At 48.1% G+C, this 24,461-nt stretch overlaps 1 protein-coding gene across 9 annotated transcripts in view; it reads left to right on the top strand.

The window, feature by feature from the left end:
- The window catches only part of LOC110497459 (protocadherin Fat 1), a 103,998-nt gene that overhangs the window by 62,085 nt on the left and 17,452 nt on the right, over window positions 1–24,461 (top strand). For all 9 annotated transcript variants that reach the window (XR_005037671.1, XR_005037672.1, XM_036954381.1 and 6 more), the window contains 11 exons: window positions 1,703–1,978; window positions 2,728–2,938; window positions 4,715–8,788; window positions 9,719–9,915; window positions 10,361–10,514; window positions 13,144–13,377; window positions 19,765–20,154; window positions 20,772–20,986; window positions 22,198–22,335; window positions 22,666–22,809; window positions 23,353–23,550. Coding sequence is in view for 7 of the 9 variants with exons in the window: in XM_036954381.1 (XP_036810276.1) it covers window positions 1,703–1,978; window positions 2,728–2,938; window positions 4,715–8,788; window positions 9,719–9,915; window positions 10,361–10,514; window positions 13,144–13,377; window positions 19,765–20,154; window positions 20,772–20,986; window positions 22,198–22,335; window positions 22,666–22,809; window positions 23,353–23,550 (6,231 nt within the window). In the remaining 2 variants the exon portion in view is untranslated. The remainder of the gene's footprint in view (window positions 1–1,702; window positions 1,979–2,727; window positions 2,939–4,714; window positions 8,789–9,718; window positions 9,916–10,360; window positions 10,515–13,143; window positions 13,378–19,764; window positions 20,155–20,771; window positions 20,987–22,197; window positions 22,336–22,665; window positions 22,810–23,352; window positions 23,551–24,461) is intronic.

The following is a 24,461-nucleotide window of genomic DNA, read 5'->3' as shown; positions in this document are numbered from 1 at the left end:
ACATGGGCATCTGTGAACCCAGCCAGCCCTGCCAACCTCACAGCACACGACAGATTTTTAATGTTATCGCACCCGTCAGATTAGGCTATATTTGTCTCCTGCGCTCTGCTGGCAGTGCTCTCCATCCTCTCGTTGCTGTCAAGAGGCACCAACGGACATTTTTTGACAGCGTAGCGGAGCAGAAGTGTGGGCAGTGAGTGAGCTGCCTATTTCTGTCCTCTTGACTACGATTCCTACCGTAGCCCTGAATGCAAACATTGCTGGTCCTAATATTTCTCTTATTTCTTAATTCCATTCGTTTACTTTTACATTTGTGTGTATTGTTAGATATTACTGCACCGTTGGAGCTAGGAACACAAGCATTTCACTACACCCGCAATAACGTCTGCTGAATATGTGTATGGGCCCTTTGATTTGATTTGAACCGTGCCTCGCCGGCTCAAATATTTTGTTTTCACGTTGTCTTTTACAGCACGCTTCCAGCAACAATGGCGGATGTGCAACCAGGCCAGCCCAGTATGGCTCAGCTCGGCTTGGCTCAGTTTGGCCCTATATAGTGGGATTCAGGTATACGGGTTCCAGCTGGATGTGTTATTCCCATGTGGGACATTGCCCCCTGGTGGCTGGCATCCAGGTGTCCAATCTGTGTTTCCCTTTTGTTTCCGCCGTGGAAAAGCCCCGCCGGGCCAGCCACAGCCATTCCATGGGCTCGCCCTAATCCCTCGTCGGAAGTCCAGTAGACGAGTGGCTGACGTTGATTTAAAAACAAGCCTTGCTGGATTTTTAGTTTAGGGACCAGGGATGTGATGCTTTGCATGAAATGAGGGGGGGAAACTTCCACATTGCCAACTGTGGTATTGTGACAAAAAGGTCTGTCTCTGTGTGGAAAATATATTTTGCAATATATGTGTTTTGTTGCGATATATGTTTTAGAGTGTGATGCTGTGTTATGGAATTACACAATGGCACTTTTTATCAGAGATCGTGTGCATAAATATATCTGTCAATGTATTATTATACGCTCCTATTAAAGTGTGCCTCGGTGTATGAGCAGATATTTTTTTTTTCATAATCAATCTTCATCTTTGAACTATGAAACCCACGTTGTCCGTGTGACAAATAGCCGGTGAACCTTTTTGAATCTGCAATATATTTCTATATGCATTTCACGTTTCACAACTGATGGCTTACTTTGATGTCATTTATCAAGCGATCACCTGTAACTTTATCACCGCCTCTTTAACGCTCCCTCAATGCTCCCTCAATGCTCCCTCAATGCTCCCTCAATGCTCCCGCAATGTGTCTTCACCTGAATGCATTAGGGCTATCCCCACATTGATTTCTTGTTTTCCTTGTCGGCAGTGCCAAGTGGCCATCCGGTGGAAAATATTTCACAACACTGCTCATCACTTGAAAGATGGATGGAAAGGGATGTAGAGAGGGGAAGAGGGAGTCGGGAAGGGAGAAAGTGGGAGGGAGAGATGAAAATAGCACTCGGGAATGGAGAAAGGGAGAGCGTGAGTGAAGAATGGAGACAGAGAAACAATTACTGAGAGACAGTGAAAAGTCAACAACATCATGCATCACTCTCAGATTGACCCTGACTCAAATATTCACAACATCATGCATTACTCTCAGATTGACCCTGACTCAAATATTCACTACACTGACATCTACCATCCCTCTCCCCTCCTTCCACCAGGTGCTGATCCGTGTCATCGATACCAACAACCACCGGCCCCAGTTCTCCCAGCCACGCTATGAGGTGGTTGTGGCCGAGGACACGCCGCCAGAGACCGAGGTGCTCCGGATCGGTGCCACGGACGAAGACGATAAGAACAAGTTGACCTTTACCCTCTTGAGCAGCACCGACCCCTTCAGTCTGAAGAAGTTCCGTCTGGACCCGGGAACCGGTGCCCTCTACACGGCCGAGCGGCTTGACCACGAGACCATGCGGCGCCACACTCTCACCGTTATGGTACAGATTTCACGGATTTTCTCGAATCTACCTATTTAATAATGTGTGTTATTATTCTGGTATCAGTGCTGAGTGTGCTGGAAAAACGTGCTAGAGCGTTGGTCAAAGTGGTGTGGTGCTCAGACTATTAACACATGCACTCTACACCCTGAACGAACCCACTCAGCCCAGCCAATCGGAACATGTTGTTTATATCATCATCATTATTACCATAGAAACTGAACAGATAAAAGGAATGTCGGTGTTCTATTAGCATATTATGAAAGGTTTGATTCTGAGCCACTTTCTCCATTGAGAGAGTAACATAGGTTTCAGACCACTCTCTCCTATTCAGCCACTGTGTGTGTCTCTCTCAATCAGCCATTCTCCAATTCCAACAGATGGGCAGTCAGCCTGTATTGATTAATTGTTTGTTTGTTTGCTGGTATTTGCCTTTTGGAACTAACCATGCAGCGCCCATCCAAAGTGATCCCCCCCCATTCATTGTTTACTTGTTTGGATCACTGGGAATTAAGACAAAATTAAGAAAAATAGTTACTTTGTTTGTTTTTTTAACGATTTGATGAGTTGCCATTTTAATGAAGTTACTGTTGAGGGAAAAAAAAGTTTGCTTCAGATTGTATTACAACTCTCTCTCTCATTATCTCTTTTTCTGTCATCCCTATCTGTCTCCTCCGCTGTCCTATTCCTTTCTCTGCATCTCTCTCTGTCTCTTCTTTCTTTCTCGCTCTCTTCACCTTCCCCCCCAGGTACGTGACCAGGACATCCCTGTCAAGAGGAACCTGGTGCGCGTCATCGTGGACGTGGCGGACACCAACGACAACGCGCCGTGGTTCGCGGGCTCGCCCTACTCCGGGCGCGTCTTCGAGTCGGCCGCTTTGGGCTCGGCAGTCCTCCAGGTCACAGCCCTGGACAAAGACAAGGGACAGAATGCAGAGGTCATCTACAGCATCGAGTCAGGTTGGCTAACAGCACCACAGGCGCCCTCGACTACATTCTTTGGAGTAGCATGAGGTTGCCCCTAGATGCGGATCTTGGGTCAGTTTTGCATTTTCCACACTAATGGTTAAGTTTAGGATTTGAGGAGGGGTGGCTGATCCTAGATCGGTACCTAGGGGAAACTTCACCCCGGAGCCGCATTCTTAACATGTCAGCCATACTGGCATTCTCTAGCCTCTGGCCAGTCATGATAGAGGTATGCATAGCAGCCCAGTTAGCGATACCAACGCATGGGCCTGGGGAAAATGTATGCAGGGCATCCAGAGGTCCCCTGCCCACTGACCCTCAGTCATGAATGGAATACTTCACGCAAAGTAGGAGGACTTTGTCAGAGGATCTCCAAGCATGTGGGAGTTGGGCCGATGCCCCCTCTGAATTTCACACCATTGTTTTCCCTGTAAAATAAGCTGTGTTTTGGGAGAGGGTCGGGCATGTAGTCATTGGCTGGGTTCTTTGTTTAGGATGTACATTTTTTAGATAGTTGAGATGACTCAAGCTCATTGAAATGTATCTTTCCGGAGAATGAGTCAGGTTTTCAAAGCAGAGGTGGACTGGTGTAGGCAATCTTCACGAATGCCTTTCGAGAGCTATGGCCATTTGGGGGGTGAGGGAATGAAGGGGGTCATGTCAATTTAACTAAATCTAGACATCAAAAGTAGATTTGTTTTTGCATTTTAGCTAACCCTAACCCCTTTCCTAACCTTAACCTAATTATCCTAACCTGCTACTTTAATTATCCTAATCTGCTGTGTAAATTCTCCTAGGCTGTATCCCTTTTAGACAAATGCAGGGAGTATGCTAATCAGAGGGGTTCATCTTGAATTTGCTGTATTGTTTTAAGGAGGTCATACCAAGGATCATTTTGCTGTTAAGAATTTTAAAAGTAAAAAATATATATATATATATATATATTTATTACTGCTATTAGTCCAAACAAAAACATTGAATAACAGATTCACTACATGGAACAACAGATACATCCCCCCCTCCCCCAACAAAAAAAATCTGAAGGAAGTTTTTTCTTACGTGTCTGTTCTATATCTAAAAGATATAGGACATGTATCTAACCCATTATTTTTGACTCTAACCAGTCTCCATATATACTTCCATTAAAAAACTTATACCGGGAAACCTTCAGACGAGTCTTGTGAGGCCTGTGGGCATCCTAGAGAAAAACATGATGTTTGTGACAGTCTCACCTTCCCACAGAGGGAAGTTGTCAGATCGGCTGTACTGACCTCAGACGTGTCCCAAGACGCTTGTGGGGGTCGTGGAGCAAAACAAAGAACACAATTGTTCGTGAGAGTCTCATCCTTCCATAGAGGGGTCATAATAGTTTGTAGGCCAAACTGTTTGGACGCTACCGACGATTTTTTGAGAAGACCAATTTTCAGGATGTCTTATGGTCTGACGCTCTAGCTCTGTCACCTTTCACAGCAGATGTGGAATAGCGCCATCGGCGGATGCAGTGGATTGAGATACATCCTCTGCAAAAAAAATACACATCTCTAGCTTAAATTGACTGATTTTTATGGGGATTTTTTATTATGCTAATTAGATTTCCTCGAGGGCGCTGGCATTGACTCTAGCTAATTCAATTTACGGTAATCAAGAAGCCTAAAATTGCACCCTGGCTTTAATGTTTAAGAAATGCATACATTTCCGGCTGAAATGAAAATCAATGCCATAGTAACCACGTTAATAATACATCTTCTTGTCTTCTTTTTTTTGGAACAGGAAATGTTGCAAACTCATTTGCCATTGATCCGGTGCTGGGCACTGTTACCGTGGCTAAGGAGCTGGACCGAAGCAGCAATAACCAGTTTGAACTAGCTGTGAAGGCAACCGACAAAGGAACCCCTTCGCTAACTGCCACCGCCACCGTCCACATCGCTGTCACCGTGTCGGACAATGCCACTCCCAGATTTACTGCCAAGGAGTTCTCTGCAGAGGTCAGCGAATTGGCCCTCCCCGGAAGTTTTGTAACCATGATCACAGCAACCAGCCAGTCCTCTGTGTTCTACCAAATCAAAGGTGGAAACACTGATGGCGCATTTGATGTAAACCCAAACTCCGGTGTGGTTGTAACTTCGAGGGCTTTGGACTATGAAATGACCCCTGAGTACAGACTGACCATCCAGGGAACCAACATGGCTGGTCTTGCTAGCAACACCACTCTGCTGATTCACCTGAAGGACGAGAACGATAATGCCCCCATCTTCCTCCAGCCAGAGTTCACAGGCATGATTAGCGAATTGGCTCCCATCAACAGTGTGGTCTTGACCAGAGAAAACACCCCACTGGTCATCCGCGCCTCGGATGCTGACCGCGATGCCAATGCCATGCTGGTCTATCAGATCGTCGAGCCATTCGCTCACAACTACTTTGCCATCGATTCCAGTACGGGAGCCATTAGAATGACAACCACTCTGGATTACGAACAAAGAAGTGTATTCCGCTTCACCATTCAGGTCCACGACCTCGGAATTCCGCGTCTGTTCGCCGAGACAGCCGCCAACGTGACCGTCGAAGTCATCGATGTCAACGACTGCTCGCCGCAGTTCAGCCAGGAGCTCTACGAGACATCAGTGATCGTTCCGACTTACAAAGGTGTCGAGGTAATCAAAGTCAACGCATCAGATGCCGACTCCGGACCAAACTCCAAACTCTTCTTCTCCATCTCAGAGGGGAACATCGGGGAGAAATTCAAGATGGATTCCAACACAGGCATCATCACTATCCAGAACGTCACCCAGCTAAGAAGCAGGTACGAGCTCAGGGTGAGGGTCTCGGACGGCAGGTTCGCCAACACAGCATCAATAAAGATAAACATCCGTGAGAACAAGGAGAGCAGCCTGAAGTTCACTAGGGACTCCTACAAGGCTTACGTCAAAGAGAACTCCTCTGAGAAGAAAACATTAGCGGTCATTGCCGCTGTGGGGAACCACATCAACGAACCCCTCTTCTACACCGTCCTGAACCCAGACAAGAGGTTCCAAATCAGCCGCACTTCTGGAGTGCTCTCCACCACAGGGATACCTTTCGATCGTGAGGCGCAGGACACGTTCGACCTCGTCGTGGAGGTGACCAGGGAGGATGCTTCTGCCGAAGTGGCCCACATTCTGGTGACGGTGATCGTAGAAGATGTGAACGACAACCAGCCCATGTTTGTCAACCTGCCCTATCAAGCCTTGGTCCAGGTGGACGCAGAGGAGGGTCAGGCCATCCGTCAGGTGACAGCAGTGGATGGGGACGTGGGTCAAAATGCTGAAATCCATTACCACCTGAAAGAACACCACAAGCACTTCCAGATCAGCCCCTCGGGAGAAATCTCCCTCAAACAACAGTTAGACAAAGACTCCCTCAACAGTGAGTTTGTCATCAACGTTGTGGCCAAAGATGCAGGAGAACCAGCCCTCTCGGCAGAAGTGGAAGTGCCCATAACTATAGTAAACAAAGCCATGCCTGTGTTTGAGAAGGCATTCTACAGCATCGAAATCCCTGAAAATATCCAGTTACACACACCTGTAGTTCACGTCCAGGCTACTGACTCCGAAGGCCCCAAGATAGTATACACCATCTCTGAGGGAGATGCCTTCAGTCAGTTTTCCATAAATTTCAACACCGGTGTCGTACATGTAATTCAACCTCTAGATTTCGAGGCCCACCCCGCTTATAAATTGAGTGTCCGAGCCACAGACTCACTGACTGGAGCCCACGCTGATGTCTTTGTCGATATCATTCTGGAAGACGTCAACGATAATCCCCCTGTCTTCCAACTAAAGTCCTACAACGCAAATGTTTCTGAAGCTTCCTTCATCGGCACTGCAGTTTTGCAAGTTGCTGCCACAGACTCCGACACTGGCAACAACAAAATGCTCTTCTACCAGCTAGTTGAAGACAAGGAAAAGAGCTCAGACTACTTCAGCATTGACCGTGACTTGGGAATCATCTGGACTGCTCGCATGCTCGACCAGGAGGAAAAGCAGCAACACAAGCTGACTGTCCGCACAGTGGACGGAGGAGTGCCTGCCCTCTCCAGTGATGTCACTGTGACCATAGATGTCACTGACCTGAATGACAATGCTCCGGTGTTCACTGAGCGCTCTTACAAAGCCACAGTCAGCGAATTGGCCCCCCGCGATTACTTCGTCACCCATGTCCAGGCGTCCGACGCCGACAGCTCAGACACCGGCAGGCTTGAGTTTTCCATCCTGTCTGGCAATAAGGACCAGAACTTTGCCATGGATAAAAACACTGGGGCCATCGTCATCTCCAACCACCGCAAACTACAGATGGAGCCACTGTACAACCTCAACGTGTCTGTGTCAGATGGTGTATTCAGGACCTCGGCCATGGTCAAAGTCACAGTCAACGGTGCCAACTTCCACAACCCCACTTTCCCCCAGCTCGATTACGTAGTTGAACTCACTGAGAACTCGCCGGTCGGAACATTAGTTGCTGAGGCCAAAGCCACAGATAAAGACGCTGGCACATACGGGAGCCTAACTTACCACATCGTCAACGATTTTGCCAAAGACAAGTTTTCTGTCAATGAAAATGGAGAGATTTTCACCCTGGAGATCCTAGACCGCGAGAACGCCATTGAGAAGGTCATCCCCATATCGCTCATGGCAAAGGACGGTGGCGGCAAAGTAGGCTTCTGCATTATTAATGTGATTTTGACAGATATCAATGACAATGCCCCACAATTCAGGGCAGTGGAGTACAAAGCCAATGTAGCATCGGACGTCCCCAGGGGAACCACCGTGGTGAAAATCGCTGCGTCAGACATGGATGAGGGAAGCAACGCCGACATCGCTTACACTATCGAAGCCGACGTGGAAAACGTGGAGGAGAACTTCGAAATCCACCCCTTCAGTGGAGTCATTGTCACCAAAGAGAGCCTCATCGGACTCGAAAACAACCTCTACGCTTTCTACGTTAGGGCAAAGGATGCTGGGAGTCCTTCCAAGCAATCCGTCGTCCGCGTTTATATCAGGATAGTGGCCCCTGAGGTACCGGTCCCCAAGTTTGCAGAGCCACACTACCGGTTCACCATCGCCGAAGACATGCCCATCGGCACGGATATTGACGTCATCCAGGCGGAGAGTGAACAACCGGTGTTCTACAGCCTAGTGAAAGGCAACACCCCGGAGAGTAACCAGAATGAGGTCTTTGTGGTGGATCGGGACACTGGGGCCCTGAAGCTGGAGAAGAGTATGGACCACGAGACCACGAAGTGGTACCAGCTCACGCTGCAAGCCCAGAGCCAACAGGAGGGCTACGAAACGGTGGCGTTTGTCAACATCAACATCCAGGTCAAGGACCTCAATGACAACAAGCCTGTGTTTGAGTCGGACCCGTATGAGGCGGTGGTGGTGGAGAACCTTCCAGATGGCACGCCGGTGATCCAGGTCAAAGCCACCGACCAGGACTCGGGCACCAACGGTCAAGTCATCTACAGCCTGGACCCCAAACAAACTTTGGCTGAGATCTCTGAGCTGTTCGCCATCAACAGTGAGACAGGCTGGGTGACGACATTGAAAGAGCTCGACCGTGAGAAGACCAGCAAGTACTCCATTGCCGTGCTGGCCACAGACCGCGGAGACAAGGTGCAGCTGGTGACCAGCGCCACTGTGAAGGTTACCGTGGCCGACGTCAACGATAACCCGCCACGCTTCACTGCCGAGATCTACAAGGGCACGGTGAGCGAAGACGACCGTCCGCCCAGTGGAGTCATTGCCATCCTGAGCACGACGGACGCCGACACGGAGGAGATCAACAAACAAGTCAACTACTTTATCACAGGTGGGTTTTTATCTCTAACAATACCAGTATTTTCTCTGCTCACAGCTCATGGCTTGATAGCCTTCCCTGTTTGTGTTAATAAACAGCTTTAATAAACACTGCTCAAAAGAGGATTAGACATTTACACCCGCTTCAATATGAAGATCACATCTGCTCTCTGAACATATAATGCACATTCTTTATCTGTAAACACTTTGAATCGACTAATTTGCGAAAGATCAAGGCAAATATGTAGGTCATCAGTAAGAAAGAAAGAAAAAGGTCATGTTTAATTATTTTGATGACACTTTGAAATTGATGGTGGGAAATGCACTTCCTCTGGTGCTCATTAGCGGATGGAATGACTGTGCCACATTTAATAACCAGAGATTTTAGAAATGAGCTCTCATATTAGTTTGGATGCACATTTCCTACTACACAAAAAAACACCCTCCTTATTATGGTTTCCTGTGTACCAAACATTCTTCATGAACGTTGGTTTGCAAGTTGAAGTGGTTATGATAAATGAATAATAGGACCATTAGCTGAGTAGATTTGCTCAGGCACTATAAAAGATCCCGGGGGTTGAGCACGACTCTGACCAGCGGACAGCTTTTGAAATAGGAAGCGACAACTGGTGGACATGGATGCAGTTCCTCTTTGCGCTTCGCGACCACTCGCAGGACAAGATCTTCTCTGATTCCAAGAACAACCCGCCATTGATGTATGATTCAGTACAGAACACAAACTCGCAAACCCTTGAGATACACGTGCACACGCACACACACACACACACACACACACACACAAAACCACTAGTCCTCTCGAAACCAGAGGCAGGGGCCATATTGTGACGCGTTGCTCATTAGTTTGAATGCCATTCTCCCCATTTGACTCTCCCTATTGACTCGCTCCCCACTGACCCTCCCCAATGACTCTCTACCCATACAGGAGGCGACCCTCTAGGACAGTTTGCGATCGAGCACCTCCAGAATGAGTGGAAAGTGTCTGTCAGGAAGCCACTGGACCGCGAGGAGCGCGACAGCTACCTCCTAAATATCACCGCCACCGACGGCACCTTTGCTGCCAAGGCCGTGGTCGAGGTCAAAGTCCTGGACGCCAACGACAACAGCCCGGTTTGCGAGAAGGTAAAGAGAGAAGGGGGTACACGCTATGCGTGACAAGTATCTGGGGGAAGGGGAAGGAGGTAGCGAGGGAGGAAAATAAGAGGTTTGGAAAGACTTCTCGTTGAAGAAAGGCAAGTGACAATTAAGGGGTAATTTTCTAGCATTGAGGGCTATTTTTACCAGCTAATGCATTTCCATTGCTGATTTGTATTATGGTTTAAGTGCATACTGCTGTCGATTGTAATGACTTTTCATTCTACCCCTCTATCCATTTCCTCCCTTGTTAATATACCTATTGAATGAATCTTATTCTTGTATATTCTACCTTACCTTTACTTCTCTCTGCCCCCCCCCCCCCCCTACCATCAATCTTTTTTCCTACCTTCTGATGTCTTCTCCCCTCTTCCCTCCCACACACTCTCTCATCCTCCCTTTCTCTCTCTCTCCCCTCTCTCCGCTCCCCCAGTCCCTCTACATAGAGAGGGTCCCCGAGGACGTCCCAGCCGGCAGGCTCATCCTGCAGGTCTCGGCCACGGACGCAGACATCCGCTCCAACGCCCACATCTCCTACGAGCTCCAGGGACCGGGAGCCGAGCTCTTCACCATCGACCCCGACACAGGTGTGTGTGTTGGTCTGTCTGTTGGTCTTTCCTGTCTGTCTGTGTTTACACCTCAACACACTCGATGTGTTGACTAGTCTGCCCATGCTACCATACAGCTAATCCAAACTCAAAATAACCACAGGTTTCATGTCTGCCGCAATGTAGAGTCGTTTCGAGTCATTTCAAATGGCTGCACTGCGCTCGCATTCATCCAGTTTACATTCACGGCACGTCCAAGGTTATTCTGACTATTATGACTATCAAATGTCCATGGGTGCGTGATGGCAGCATGACGTGTAACACTAACACACACACACACACACACACACACACACCAGTTTTACAATGCCATGATTTGATGTTTGAGCCTTGCATCCCTACACTCACGGACCCTGTCTTTTGTCTCCCTCTGTACCGTCACAAACAGACACAGTAATAACCTCCCAGTGTGGACACCAGTCATGCACACTGCACACTTTCTGATTGAATCATAATCCATCCACCCCTGTGTGTGTGTGTGTGTGTGTGTGTGTGTGTGTGTGTGTGTGTGTGTCTAGAGGCAAGGTGGATTTTGTTTACGTCGCATCCTTTTTGATGATTATTTTTAATGTATTCCCCCCCCCCCCCCCCGAGAACATTTCCCCCGGAGGATTAGCGAGCGATGGCACTAAGAACCTGAGTTTCATCGCACATACAAGCGACGTTGTTCTCGCCTGAAGGTTTCGAGTCTCCTCTGCAGAAAAGCGGAGGCAAAATGGAATGACACGAGTCGGGCCTCGGAAAACACAATACCAGTTAGCTCCCGTTGACCCCCACACGAAATAAATAAATGGCACATTGGTTTAGAGAGAGAGAGAGAGAGAGAGAGAGAGAGAGAGAGAGAGAGAGAGAGAGAGAGAGAGAGAGAGAGAGAGAGAGAGAGAGAGAGAGAGAGAGAGAGAGAGAGAGAGAGAGAGAGAGAGAGAGAGAGAGAGAGAGAGAGAGAGAGAGAGAGAGAGAGAGAGAGAGAGAGAGAGAGAGAGAGAGAGAGAGAGAGAGAGAGAGAGAGAGAGAGAGAGAGAGAGAGAGAGAGAGAGAGAGAGAGAGAGAGAGAGAGAGAGAGAGAGAGAGAGAGAGAGAGAGAGAGAGAGAGAGAGAGAGAGAGAGAGAGAGAGAGAGAGAGAGAGAGAGAGAGAGAGGTGAAGAAACAAGGCAGCGGTGTAGAGTAGGCTAGAGACCGAGAGAGCAGCCCCATACTTTTACAGCACCACAACAGCCCCTTTTATTGTGGTTCAAGTTCAGACGTACTTTGATACCTCTGTATGAGCCAGCGAGGAGGGAGAGAAGAAGAGCGAAAGAATCCGGCCATTTCAATTTGGTTTGGGCCAAATTTGAAGGAGAGGGATTTAGTCAAGGGTATCGAGAGGGGGTCCTTTTTTTCCGTGGCGAGAAGGAGGATCACAAGCATTTCGCCACACCCGCAATAACATCTGCTAAATATGTGTATGTGACCAATAAAATTGGATTTGATTATTGCATGCGAGGAACACTAAGAGGCTTGGTTAGTAACGGCAGTTTGTGTGCTTGTGCGGGCGCCATGTGTGTCCAGCGAGACCCCGGTAATGTTGGCATGCACCATATCCCAGGACACCTCCTAGCTGCTCTTAGCTGCCAACTACTCCTGTCCTCCTGCGTCCCCCTCCCCCCTTCTCCTCCTCCCTGTCAATTATTTATTTATTTCTCTCCATCCTCTTCTGAAAACCATTAGTTGTTTGGATGTGGGTTGGATGCTTGGATCAGGGGAAGGGGTTTGTGGCATACAAGAGGATATGAGGTCTCAGAACACGCATGAATGCAGGCACACGTTGTCTGACTCAGTGATCTGTGAGAAGTGTTACTTCTGAAAGCACCGAAGCGGCTAATGCCAACTTAAAAATAGAGGTGTGTGTGTGGAGGTGAGCATGACAAGGTTGTTAGGTTTTCGGGAACTAAATGTTGAAGTGAAGTTTCCCCCCTAGTTACAGATCAGCTTCCCTCAACCTGAAACCTTTTGTTTTGGCGACTGTGAACACGATGGACAGAGGGAATTATCTTAACGGGACCTTAGAAATGTAGTTGCGTTATCATTTGTACCCGGTAGCGATTTGGTTTCAGTTATTCTTTTTACTCAAACCAGCCGGTGGGCCGCGTTGAATTGGTCGAGGGGCACTCTACACGGAACTAAACGGCACAGAGACCATTTAGCTTGACCTGCTTTTTATTTTGATGCTTTCTCGGAAGGGGCCTGGGAGGGAGAGGATGCTGTTCTAACACTATCTGTCCTTGCAACCCGCAAGCGCTGTAGCCTGTAGAAGTGTGTGTGGATTGCAAGAACTTTTAACGCGCCTGTGTGTGTTTTTGCGTGTGTTTGGCTGCGTGTTTGTGTGTGTGTGTGTGTGTGCCGTCGCTTTTAATGAGTGCGCGTGATTGACATGTTTGTGTGTGTTTGGATGCGGGTATGTGTTGTGTGTCAGCGCTTTTAACAAGTGTGTGTGTGTGTGTGTGTGTGTGTGTGTGTTTGACGTGTGTGTGTGTTTGACGTGTGTGTATGTGTGTGTGTGTGTGTGTGTGAGTGTGATTGCCTGCCCCGTTGATTGACACGTACCTTTCTCCGTCTTCCATTTCCCAGGTGAACTGAAGACCCAGCAGCCCCTGGACCGCGAGGAGGAGGAGGACTACCGCCTGACGGTGCGGGCACTAGACGGCGGCGGGCGCTACTGCGAGGCGGCCGTGCACCTGACCGTGGAGGACGTGAACGACAACGCGCCACAGTTCACCTCGGGCCCTTACGCCATCACCGTCTTCGAGAACACGGAGGTCGGCACCTTCGTGGCGCGGCTGCTCGCCACCGACCTCGACACCGGTACGTTAGTTTGTTTATTTACAAACGAGTTGATCCGTTTTGTTTCTTGTTCTTATCTGACCAGTCTTTGACCAGGCAATGCTGAGCTCTCTGGTCTCGCGCTGTACCCCGGCGCTCTCGACGCTGTGCACAATGCGCAGTACGTTTCCTCTTTCTGTCGACTCTGCCCACGTCCGGTAGCCGCCGCGGAGCTCGGCGTCGTCCGTCAGTAAACCTAGTCGAATTTGAACCGCGTCATCTTTATTTGTGAACAGGCGAGTCACCTAATAATTCATCTTTCCGCTGAGAAATACAGACGTAGTTGTTTGAGAAGTATGGCTGCTTTGCTTTTCCCCTGCAATGCTGACTCCACAGGATCACAGTAATCCCCACCATTTTACACCAGCCTCTTATGGCGTAAACAACGATGACAGGGATGGATGAATGAAATTCTCTTCTCCTTCGAGCACTCGATTCTAAAAAGGCCTAATGGCCATGTTCTATTTGCCATTTTGCCGGTAGATAAGTCACAACCCACACGTTCTCTTCACAGTCTTCTATGACTTTTGTGTTTGTGTCCCTGTGCGGCTCTGTTGTTAGAGAATGGAGCGTACAGCTTCAGGATCACGGGTTCAGTTCCCGCTGGGGCCACCCATACGAAAATGTCTGCGTGGCTCTGGATGAAATAGTCTGCCCCATATATTTACACCGTCTTTCAGCAAACCCGCCTGACCAGGAGCAGCCGCTTTGAGACGAAACCGATTGGACCCCAGAACTCCCTCAAATGGAGGACAGCTGAAAGCGCTAGTGTGGCGGCCGTATTTAAACTCAAGAGCTCTGATACTAGCGAGCTTCCCTAAAAATGGGACACGATTGGCACTTTTAGCGGCACTACCAATTAGGTTCTGGTTCTTTTACTGGCATTTGATAATGACTCTTCTGACAGGGCAAGGTGTTCTAGACTAGGGGAGCGTGTCAGCCTGTTCCCTTCAAAAGCCTAAGTATGGACGAAAGAGATGCTCTCTCTCTCACCCCTGTCCTTTCTCTCTATCTCTCTCTCTCTCACCCCTGTCCTTTCTCTCTATCTCTCTCTCTCTCTCTCTCTCTCACCCCTGTCCTTTCTCTCTCTCTCTCTCTCTCACCCCTGTCCTTTCTCTCTCTCTCTCTCTCTCTCTCTCTCTCTCTCTCTCTCTCACCCCTGTCCTTTCTCTCTCTCTCTCACCCCTGTCCTTTCTCTCTCTCTCTCTCTCACCCCTGTCCTTTCTCTCTCTCTCTCTCTCTCACACCCCTGTCCTTTCTCTCTCTCTCTCTCACCCCTGTCCTTTCTCTCTCTCTCTCTCACCCCTGTCCTTTCTCTCTCTCTCTCTCTCTCTCTCTCTCTCTCTCTCTCTCTCACCCCTGTCCTTTCTCTCTCTCTCTCTCTCTCTCTCTCTCTCTCTCTCTCTCTCTCACCCCTGTCCTTCCTCTCTCTCTCTCTCTCTCACCCCTGTCCTTTCTCTCTCTCTCTCTCTCTCACACCCCTGTCCTTTCTCTCTCTCTCTCTCACCCCTGTCCTTTCTCTCTCTCTCTCTCACCCCTGTCCTTTCTCTCTCTCTCTCTCTCTCTCTCTCTCTCTCTCTCTCTCACCCCTGTCCTTTCTCTCTCTCTCTCTCTCTCTCTCTCTCTCTCTCTCTCTCACCCCTGTCCTTCCTCTCTCACTCTCTCTCACCCCTGTCCTTCCTCTCTCTTTCTCTCTCTCTCTCTCTCACCCCTGTCCTTCCTCTCTCTCTCTCTCTCTCTCTCTCCCTTTCTCACCCCCGTCCTTCCTCCCTCTCTCTCAGTCCTTCAGTTAAACTGACAGTTTTGACAGATTTAATTGGATGTAAGAACTGGGTCGCTCGTTCACTCAGGAAGTCTTTTTCGACAAGCTCTTCTCACACGAGCACGGAATTCCTAAAGTCCGCCCTTACCTCCGTACCAACATATAGGATATCTGAACGGAGGAGTGGAGGAATTAGGTTCTCACCCTCCCCCAATTTTAGCTGTAGGTGCATTTCGGATCATTTGGAGCTGGAGGGAGACAAAATCGAGACAGCATGCAGAATTCTGCAAAAATATCCTATGTGTACAACATAAAACACCAAATAATGCATGCAGAGCAGAATTAGGCCGATATCCGCTAATTATCAACATCCAGAAAAGAACCACCTAAAAGGAAGCGATTCCCAAGCCTTCCATAACAAAGCCATCACCTACAGAGATATGAACCTGGAGAAGAGTCCACTTAGCAAGCTGGTCCTGGGGCTCTGTTCACAAACACAAACACACCCCACAGAGCCCCAGGACAGCAACACAATTAGACCCAATCAAATCATGAGAAAACAAAAAGATAATTGCTTGACACGTTGAAAAGAATTAACAGAAAAACGGAGCAAACTAGAATGCTATTTGGCCCTGAACAGAGAGTACACAGTGGCAGAATACCTGACCAATTTGACTGACCCAAACTTAAGGAAAGCTTTGACTATGTACAGACTCAGTGAGCATAGCCTTGCTATTTTGAGAGGCCACCGTAAGCAGACGTGGCTCTCAAGAGAAGACAGGCTAAGTGCACACTGCCCACAAAATGAGGTGGAAACTGAGCTGCACTTCCTAACCTCCTAATGTATGACCATATTACAGACACATATTTCCCTCAGATTACACAGATCTACAAAAAATCTGAAAGGAAATCCAATTTTGATAAGCACCCATATCTACTGGGTGAAATACCACAGTGTGCCGTCACAGCAACAAGATTTGTGACCTGTTGCCACAAGAAAAGGGCAACCAGTGAAGAACAAACACCACTGTAAATACAACCCATATTTATGTTTATTTATTTTCCATTTTGCACTTTAACTATTTGCACATCGTTACAACACTGTATCTAAAGACAAAGGTCTTTATTCTTTTGGAACTTTTGTGAGAGTAATGTTTACTGTTATTGTTTTAAATATTGTTTATTTCACTTTTGTTTATGATCTATTTCACTTACATTGGCAATGTAAACATGTGTTTCCCGAGCCAATAAAGCCCTTTGAATGAGATTCATTTGCATTCCTTTCACACGTGTTGGTATCACATATATCACACACACAGACCTGTAGAGTTCTAGTTTGGGTCTTTATCGCCAGCCTTGTAAAATGTGTATTGGCTGATTTATGCCCGTATTGCCAGGAGAACCAAAGAGTCCCACGCACAGGGAAATAACAAAGTCAAGGCCCATCTATAACGACTCTGACGAGACAAAATATTATTATTTTTTGCCACAGTCCAGGTCACACTGTCCTCGCTCACTCAGCCAGCGGCCATTGGACTGAGTGTGTGCGTGTGCACCGGCGTGCGTGTCCAACCTCCATTGTCAGATAGAGGATTCATTCACTATTCGGGCGGGATATCATCGACATTTGAGACTCAGAGTATTTCTTTGCTCCAAATGTTGACACATTTCGAGCACTGCCAGTTCCCGACACCAGTTGTGCTATCTAGACCGGCTCATTTGGGTTGAAGATATTTGGCAGTTTCATACTTACTCGCGTCATTGTCCCTGCTGTGTGCCCACTGCCATGGCGGCGCTTCTCAAAGTGGTTTCTTATCGGTCTGGGGGAAAGAAGCGAACAAACTATGAAGCTGGTTGGTGACCTTTATTGGCGTTTAAGGTAGAAGTTATGCTGACACATTCCTTTCTCTATTTCTTCTCTCTTTCTCTCTTTTTTTATCTCTCTCTCATTTTCTCTTTCTCTTCCCTTTCTATCCCCCTATTTCTTCCCATCTCTTTCCTCTCTATCCCCCTATCTCTTTCTCCTCTATCCCCCTTATCACCCCATCTCTTTCCTCTCTATCCCCCTTATCTCCCCCTCTCTTTCCTCTCTATCCCCCTTATCTCCCCCTCTCTTTCCTCTCTATCCCCCTATCTCCTTCCTCTCTATCCCCCTATCTCTTTCCCCTCTATCCCCCTTATCACCCCATCTCTTTCCTCTCTATCCCCCTTATCTCCCCCTCTCTTTCCTCTCTATCCCCCTATCTCTTTCCTCTCTATCCCCCTATCTCTTTCCTCTCTATCCCCCTATCTCTTTCCTCTCTATCCCCCTCTCTTTCTTCTCTATCCCCCTCTCTTTCCTCTCTATCCCCCTCTCTTTCCTCTCTATCCCCCTATCTCTTTCCTCTCTATCCCCCTATCTCTTTCCTCTCTATCCCCCTATCTCTTTCCTCTCTATCCCCCTATCTCTTTCCTCTCTATCCCCCTATCTCTTTCCTCTCTATCCCCCTCTCTTTCCTCTCTATCCCCCTCTCTTTCCTCTCTATCCCCCTCTCTTTCCTCTCTATCCCCCTATCTCTTTCCTCTCTATCCCCCTATCTCTTTCCTCTCTATCCCCCTATCTCATTCCTCTCTATCCCCCTATCTCTTTCCTCTCTATCCCCCTATCTCTTTCCTCTCTATCCCCCTATCTCTTTCCTCTCTATCCCCCTATCTCTTTCCTCTCTATCCCCCTATCTCTTTCCTCTCTATCCCCCTATCTCTTTCCTCTCTATCCCCCTATCTCTTTCCTCTTTATCCCCCTATCTCTTTCCTCTCTATCCCCCTATATCTTTCCTCTCTATCCCCCTATCTCTTTCCTCTCTATCCCCCTTATCCCCCCATCTCTTTCCTCTTTATCCCCCCATCTCTTTCCTCTCTATCCCCCTTATCCCCACATCTCTTTCCTCTTTATCCCCCCATCTCTTTCCTCTCTACCCCTATCTCTTTCCTCTCTACCCCCTATCTCTTTTATCTCTATCCCCCTTATCCCCCTATCTCATTCCTCTCTATCCCCCTATCTCGTTCCTCTCTATCCCCCTATCTCATTCCTCTCTATCCCCCTATCTCTTTCCTCTCTATCCCCCTATCTCATTCCTCTCTATCCCCTATCTCATTCCTCTCTATCCCCCTATCTCATTCCTCTATCCCCCTATCTCATTCCTCTCTATCCCCCTATCTCATTCCTCTCTATCCCCCTATCTCTTTCCTCTCTATCCCCCTATCTCTTTCCTCTCTATCCCCCTATCTCTTTCCTCTCTATCCCCCTATCTCTTTCCTCTTTATCCCCCTATCTCTTTCCTCTCTATCCCCCTATATCTTTCCTCTGAATCCCCCTTATCCCCCATCTCTTTCCTCTATCCCCCCATCTCTTTCCTCTCTATCCCCCTATATCTTTCCTCTCTATCCCCCTTATCCCCCCATCTCTTCCCATCTCTCCCCAGTTATCTTCTGAAGTGTTTTTTTTTCTTTCTATTCCTTGTCTGTGCTGTCCCTCATTCTATTGGGTAAACAGCATTCATGTGGCTCATACTAGACGCAAACAAGCTTTCTTGCCACTTTGGGCTGAGGAGGAACGTCTTTGTTACCGCTGTCAAAGTTTCAACGAATGCTGTCTTCCGAAGGCACAGTTTAATCAAACCCACGGTGCCGAATTTGGAGATAGTCAGTTAGCATGTAGACATTTTGTCTGCCTGTGGTTAAGTAAAATGGCAGACTGGTTTTGGATACCAGATAGGGATGCAAGATAAAAGTAGGAACATAGTTTTATAAGGTACTGCATAAACATGACACAATCAGGCCACAGTGTGGGAGGAAACCTCCAGAAGACTGGATATGAAGTATAATCGCCTGGTGTCGGGAGTCGAGATTGCTTAACGATTTGGCGCGATCCACTTAGACGTCATCAAGCAATTTCCGTCGGCCGAGTAATTTGGTCTGATAAAAGCGACGGTGACTGGAACCAACAGGTGGCAATAAGCCGGGCTCCCGCCGACAAGAACTGCATCCCAAATGGCACCCTGTTCCCATTGCAGTGCACTACTTTTGACCAGGGCCCGTTTGGTCAAAAGTAGTGCACTATCGAATAGAGTGCCATTTGGGACACAGACCGAGTCTCTTTAGTCGTAATGAGATGCGCTGAGGAGGGGAATGTGTGTGTGTGTGTGAGAGAGAGAGATGTGGGCCACCTGCAAAAAGGCATTATGGTTATTGTCCACATCCGTCTCTGTCTTGTTTTTGGACCGCCCTGTCGGGAAGCGGCGAGGTGTTATTACGAGGGCGATGTGACTTGCATGTTTGCTTTTGGTCGGCGAAAAGGGTATATGGTGTTGAACGGCTGATATGACAAAGTATTGTTACTCAGGAGTGTGTGGCTGTATTGCTGAGAAAGTACACAGAGATTTATATTGTTTCCCGTTTGGATTGTTCATGGTTTTGCTTTCCAACAAAGGCAAAACGATAATGAACTGTCACTCAGAGTAATGTTAGTCTAATGCTCTTATGTCAGAATATCAGATTCTACACATTTAGTTTTATTTTAGTCCATGTGTTTTTAACACGATCTCCATCTTTCTCTGTCTCCTCCCCAGGCTTGAACGGCGACATCCTCTACTCCCTCGCCGACTCGGCCGACGGCCACTTCTCCGTGGACGAGCGTACCGGCGTCATTGCCTTAAAAAAGCCCCTGGACCGTGAGGCGCGGGCTGTGTACGAGCTCAAAGCGCGCGCCTCTGACCGGGGCTCCCCGCGCCGCCTCTCGTCCCTCTCCCGCGTCACGGTCTCCGTGCTGGACATCAACGACAACCCGCCTGTGTTCGAGCACCGCGAGTATGTGGCGGGCGTTTCGGAGGACGTGGCGGTGGGCACGCAGTTGCTGCGGGTGCACGCCGCTAGCCGGGACATTGAAGCCAACGGGGAGATCGCCTATGCCATCGTGAGCGGGAACGAACACGGCATGTTCAGTGTCGACCCTCAGACTGGTATGTATCTCTCTATCTCTGTATTGTCTCTCTCTCTCTGTATCTCTCTCTCTCTCTGTATCTCTCTCTCTCTCTGTATCTCTCTCTCACTCTCTGTATCTCTCTCTCTCTCTGTATCTCTCTCTCTCTCTGTATCTCTCTCTCACTCTCTGTATCTCTCTCTCACTCTCTGTATCTCTCTCTCACTCTGTATCTCTCTCTCTCTCTCTGTATCTCTCTCTCTCTCTCTCTGCCCCTCTTGTCTCCACCTCTCCTCTTCCTTTATATGATTCACCAGGGGCACCATATTATGACTACTATCTTTGTGTGTATGTGTGGCAGGTTTAGCTTGTTTTTGTAATGAGTCTTGTTCTGGATGCAGCCCTGCAGAGTGGTCACTAGCTGTTTTGAACCCTAACCCTAACCACACTGCTAACCCTAATGCCTGACCTTAAATTAGCCAATTTCGACTTTGCAGCTGGCCTATCTAAGGGGCGATCACTCAGTAAACGTCAACCTGCGTTTCAAAGGGGACGTAGCAGATGACATTTCTGTTGTGTACATTGGGACAGTGGAGGAACCTTCACTTCTAATCCATCCGTCCTATCCTCCCTCTCCCTCTTTCGTCTCCCCTCCAGGTGACATCTTCGTCATCGAGCCGCTGGACTTCGAGGCGTCCCACGAGTACTACCTGACGGTGGAGGCCACGGACGGGGGCACGCCGCCGCTCAGCGACATGGCCACGGTCAACATCAACCTGACGGACGTCAACGACAACAGCCCCGCCTTCGGCCAGGCCACCTACGCCGCCGTGGTGGCCGAAGACGCCGAACCCGGCAAGACAGTGGTGGCGGTGAGTTGAGCGATGAGTGACCGTTCTGATCATTTTGGTCTGGTGTTTCTAGAAAACTAGAACACAAAAGCATGATTAAATCGCTAAAGGAATATATTAGAGTTTGTTTGCGTTGTGTTGGGACCTACAACATGTTTTTGTTTTGCGGGGATTCCCCTACCATTGTATAGGCAGTGCGCTTATGTCGCGTCTGTCATTTTTCTTCTGTTTCCCTCTCGCTCATAAAATACCTTTTCAATCACCGCACGCACACCTCATCCCACTATTTCACCCCTTTCTTAACTAGTCTTTCAGTCAGTACCCTCTCTCTGTATCTCTCTCTCTCTGTCACGTATCAGTTGCTGTGCTAGATCACCTTCTGGTGGTGCAGAGTTAAACGAGGACCTCCCTCCGCTCTTCATGCTCAGCCTACTGTAACACATACACACACTAATGAATTAAAGACAGGTGACTCACGTCCCTTTCTCACCCTCTCCCCTTCCCCCTTTTCTATTTGTTTTATTTTGACCTTTATCTAACTAGGCAAGTCAGTTAAGAACACATTCTTATTTTCAATGACAGCCTAGGAACAGTGGGTTAACTGCCTGTTCAGAACGACAGATTTGTACCTTGTCAGCTCAGGGATTTGAACTTGCAACCTTTCAGTTTACAAGTCCAACGCTCTAACCACTAGGCTACCCTGCCGCCCCGATATACATTTTCTAACACCTCTTCCCTTGGCCCCTCACCCCTCCTCTCCCTCTTTCTTCCCCTGTGTCCATTTGTCAACTGTGTCTAATCAACCCGAATATAAATGATTCGTCGTTAACTTCTTACGGCTGAAATCCCGTTAACGGGATTGATTTGACAACAGCCAGTGAAAGTGTAGGGCGCCAAATTCAAACAACAGAAATCTCATCATTTAAATTCCTCAAACATACAAGTATTATACTCCATTTTAAAGACCTTATTCATCCAAGCTACTCAATACTGCCCCCCAGCCATAAGAAGTTAAACAGGATTGTTATGCTTGCCCGTGTCACACACGTGTGAATCCTGTCCGTCCCCTGATTTCCCCTAGGATCCGTTTCAATACTGGCCAGGTGTGTGTGAATATATGTGTCCCACGGTCTCGTGTCGGAGCAGGTGTGTGTGTAACCCTACATCTGTGTGTGTGTCGTCCTCGGCGGCTGGTCGTGACTCTTCCTCTCTCCTGTTCTCCCGGGTCATAGGTGATGGCGGAGGATGCAGACGGGCCAGCCTATAACCACGTGCGTTACTCCATCGTGGCGGGGAACCAGGGCAGTCCCTTCACCATTGACCCAATCAGAGGAGAGGTCAAAGTGGCACGCCAGCTAGACAGAGAGACGGTATGGTGAAACATTCAAACGTTATAATGGATGGGCATTGATGTAAATTCCTTCAAATGCATATCTGTGAAATGTCTTTGAAGTTTGTGTGTGTGTGTGGGGATATCTAATTCTGTCTTCGGTGACACCTTAATTGCACTGTAGACTGCAATCAAACTGAAACGCTGAGCCAGTTTACCAGTCAGCTTTGCATTATCGCTTACAAAAGCAGTAGAGAGTGAGAGGTATTAATTCTCTGTCTTCCTCTCTCCTCCTCTCTCCCTCCTCTCTTTCTATCTCCATTTCTTTCTCGCCACCCCGCCCGCCCCTCTTCCCTCCCTTCCCCATCAGACATCGGGGTACACCCTGACGGTGCTGGCGTCAGACAACGGCGTTCCGGCCCGCTCCAGCAGCGCCACGGTCAACGTCGACGTGTCCGACGTCAACGACAACCCACCCCTCTTCTCCCCTGCCAACTACAGCCTCATCATCCAGGTGAGGAGGAAGGGAGGGGTGGATGGAAGGAGAGAGTGGGAGGGGAGGAGGGTGGGGAAGGTGGGAAAGAGAGGCCAACGGGGAGAGAAGAGTTGGGGAGAGGAGAGGATAGAGAAGAAGGGAGGGATGAGGGGTTGGAAGTGAAGAAAGAAGTGGTGAGATGACTGAAGGTGTAAGGATTCGAAAGATGATACAAAAAAATGCATCTTTCCTCCCTTTTTACTATCAGGAAGGGAGGGAGAGATTGGGCAAATAGGGATGCACCGTCAGGTATCTGTCTTTACTTTTGAGGAGCCGACAGTGAAAACCAGAAACGTCATTTCGGAGAAACTCTGAAATCTGATATAGGGATTTGGTGTCTGTGCACAAACGCACACATATATACGCACACTGAAAAAAATGGCTTAGCCTTCGAGGAAGAGAAAGATTGATTCACAAGATTGATTCCCACATCAAATCCCCTCTCCTGCTCTCTCACACAGCAGTCGTTACTGCCCACAGTATCCCCGAATACTAAGTCTAAACCACTTCCCTTTCTCGCAGGAGAATCGTCCAATGGGGACCAGCGTTTTCCAGCTCATGGTGACCGACCGGGACGCCACGCACAATGGGCCGCCGTTCGCCTTCGCCATCGTCGACGGCAATGAGGGGGGTGTGTTCGAGGTGAACCAACAGGGGGTGCTGCTGGTGGTGGAAGAGCTGAAGAGGAAGACCAAGGAGAACTACCTGCTGCATGTCCAGGTACTATAGGAGCATATATGGAGAGTTGGTTGGTCACTCTCTCTCCTTCTATTACTGTATTTCCTTCACTTTCTTTTTCTTTCTCTCTTTCTCTTTCTGTGTGTCTCTTTCTGTGTCTCTCTCTCTCTCTCTCTCTCTCTCTTTCTGTATCTCTCTCTCTCTGTATCTCTCTTTCTCTTTCTGTCTCTCTGTAACTCTCTTTCTCTCTGTATCTCTCTCTGTATCTCTCTTTCTCTTTCTGTCTCTCTGTATCTCTCTTTCTCTCTGTATCTCTCTCTGTATCTCTTTCTCTTTCTGTCTCTCTGTATCTCTTTCCCTCTGTATCTCTCTCTGTATCTCTTTCTCTTTTTGTCTCTCTGTATCTCTCTTTCTCTTTGTATCTCTCTCTCTGTATCTCTCTTTCTCTTTCTGTATCTCTCTTTCTCTGTATCTCTCTCTCTTTCTGTATCTCTCCCTCTCTGTATCTCTCTGTATCTCTCTCTCTTTCTGTATCTCTCTATCTCTCTGTATCTCCCACTCTCTCTGTATCTCTTTCTCTTTGTAACTCTCTCTCTGTATCTCTCTTTCTCTTTCTGTCTCTCTGTATCTCTCTTTCTCTCTGTATCTCTCTCTGTATCTCTTTCTCTTTCTGTCTCTCTGTATCTCTCTTTCTCTCTGTATCTCTCTCTGTATCTCTTTCTCTTTCTGTCTCTCTGTATCTCTCTTTCTCTTTGTATCTCTCTCTCTGTATCTCTCTTTCTCTTTCTGTATCTCTCTTTCTCTGTATCTCTCTCTCTTTCTGTATCTCTCCCTCTCTGTATCTCTCTGTATCTCCCACTCTCTCTGTATCTCTTTCTCTTTCTGTATCTCCCACTCTCTCTGTATCTCTTTCTCTTTGTAACTCTCTCTCTGTATCTCTCTTTCTCTTTCTG

The sequence above is a fragment of the Oncorhynchus mykiss genome, chromosome 19 (assembly GCF_013265735.2).
Source record: "Oncorhynchus mykiss isolate Arlee chromosome 19, USDA_OmykA_1.1, whole genome shotgun sequence".
In the NCBI taxonomy this organism is placed as follows: Eukaryota; Metazoa; Chordata; class Actinopteri; order Salmoniformes; family Salmonidae; genus Oncorhynchus; species Oncorhynchus mykiss.
The sequence above is the reverse complement of the archived record's forward strand: the minus strand, read 5'-3'. Positions and strand labels throughout refer to the sequence as shown.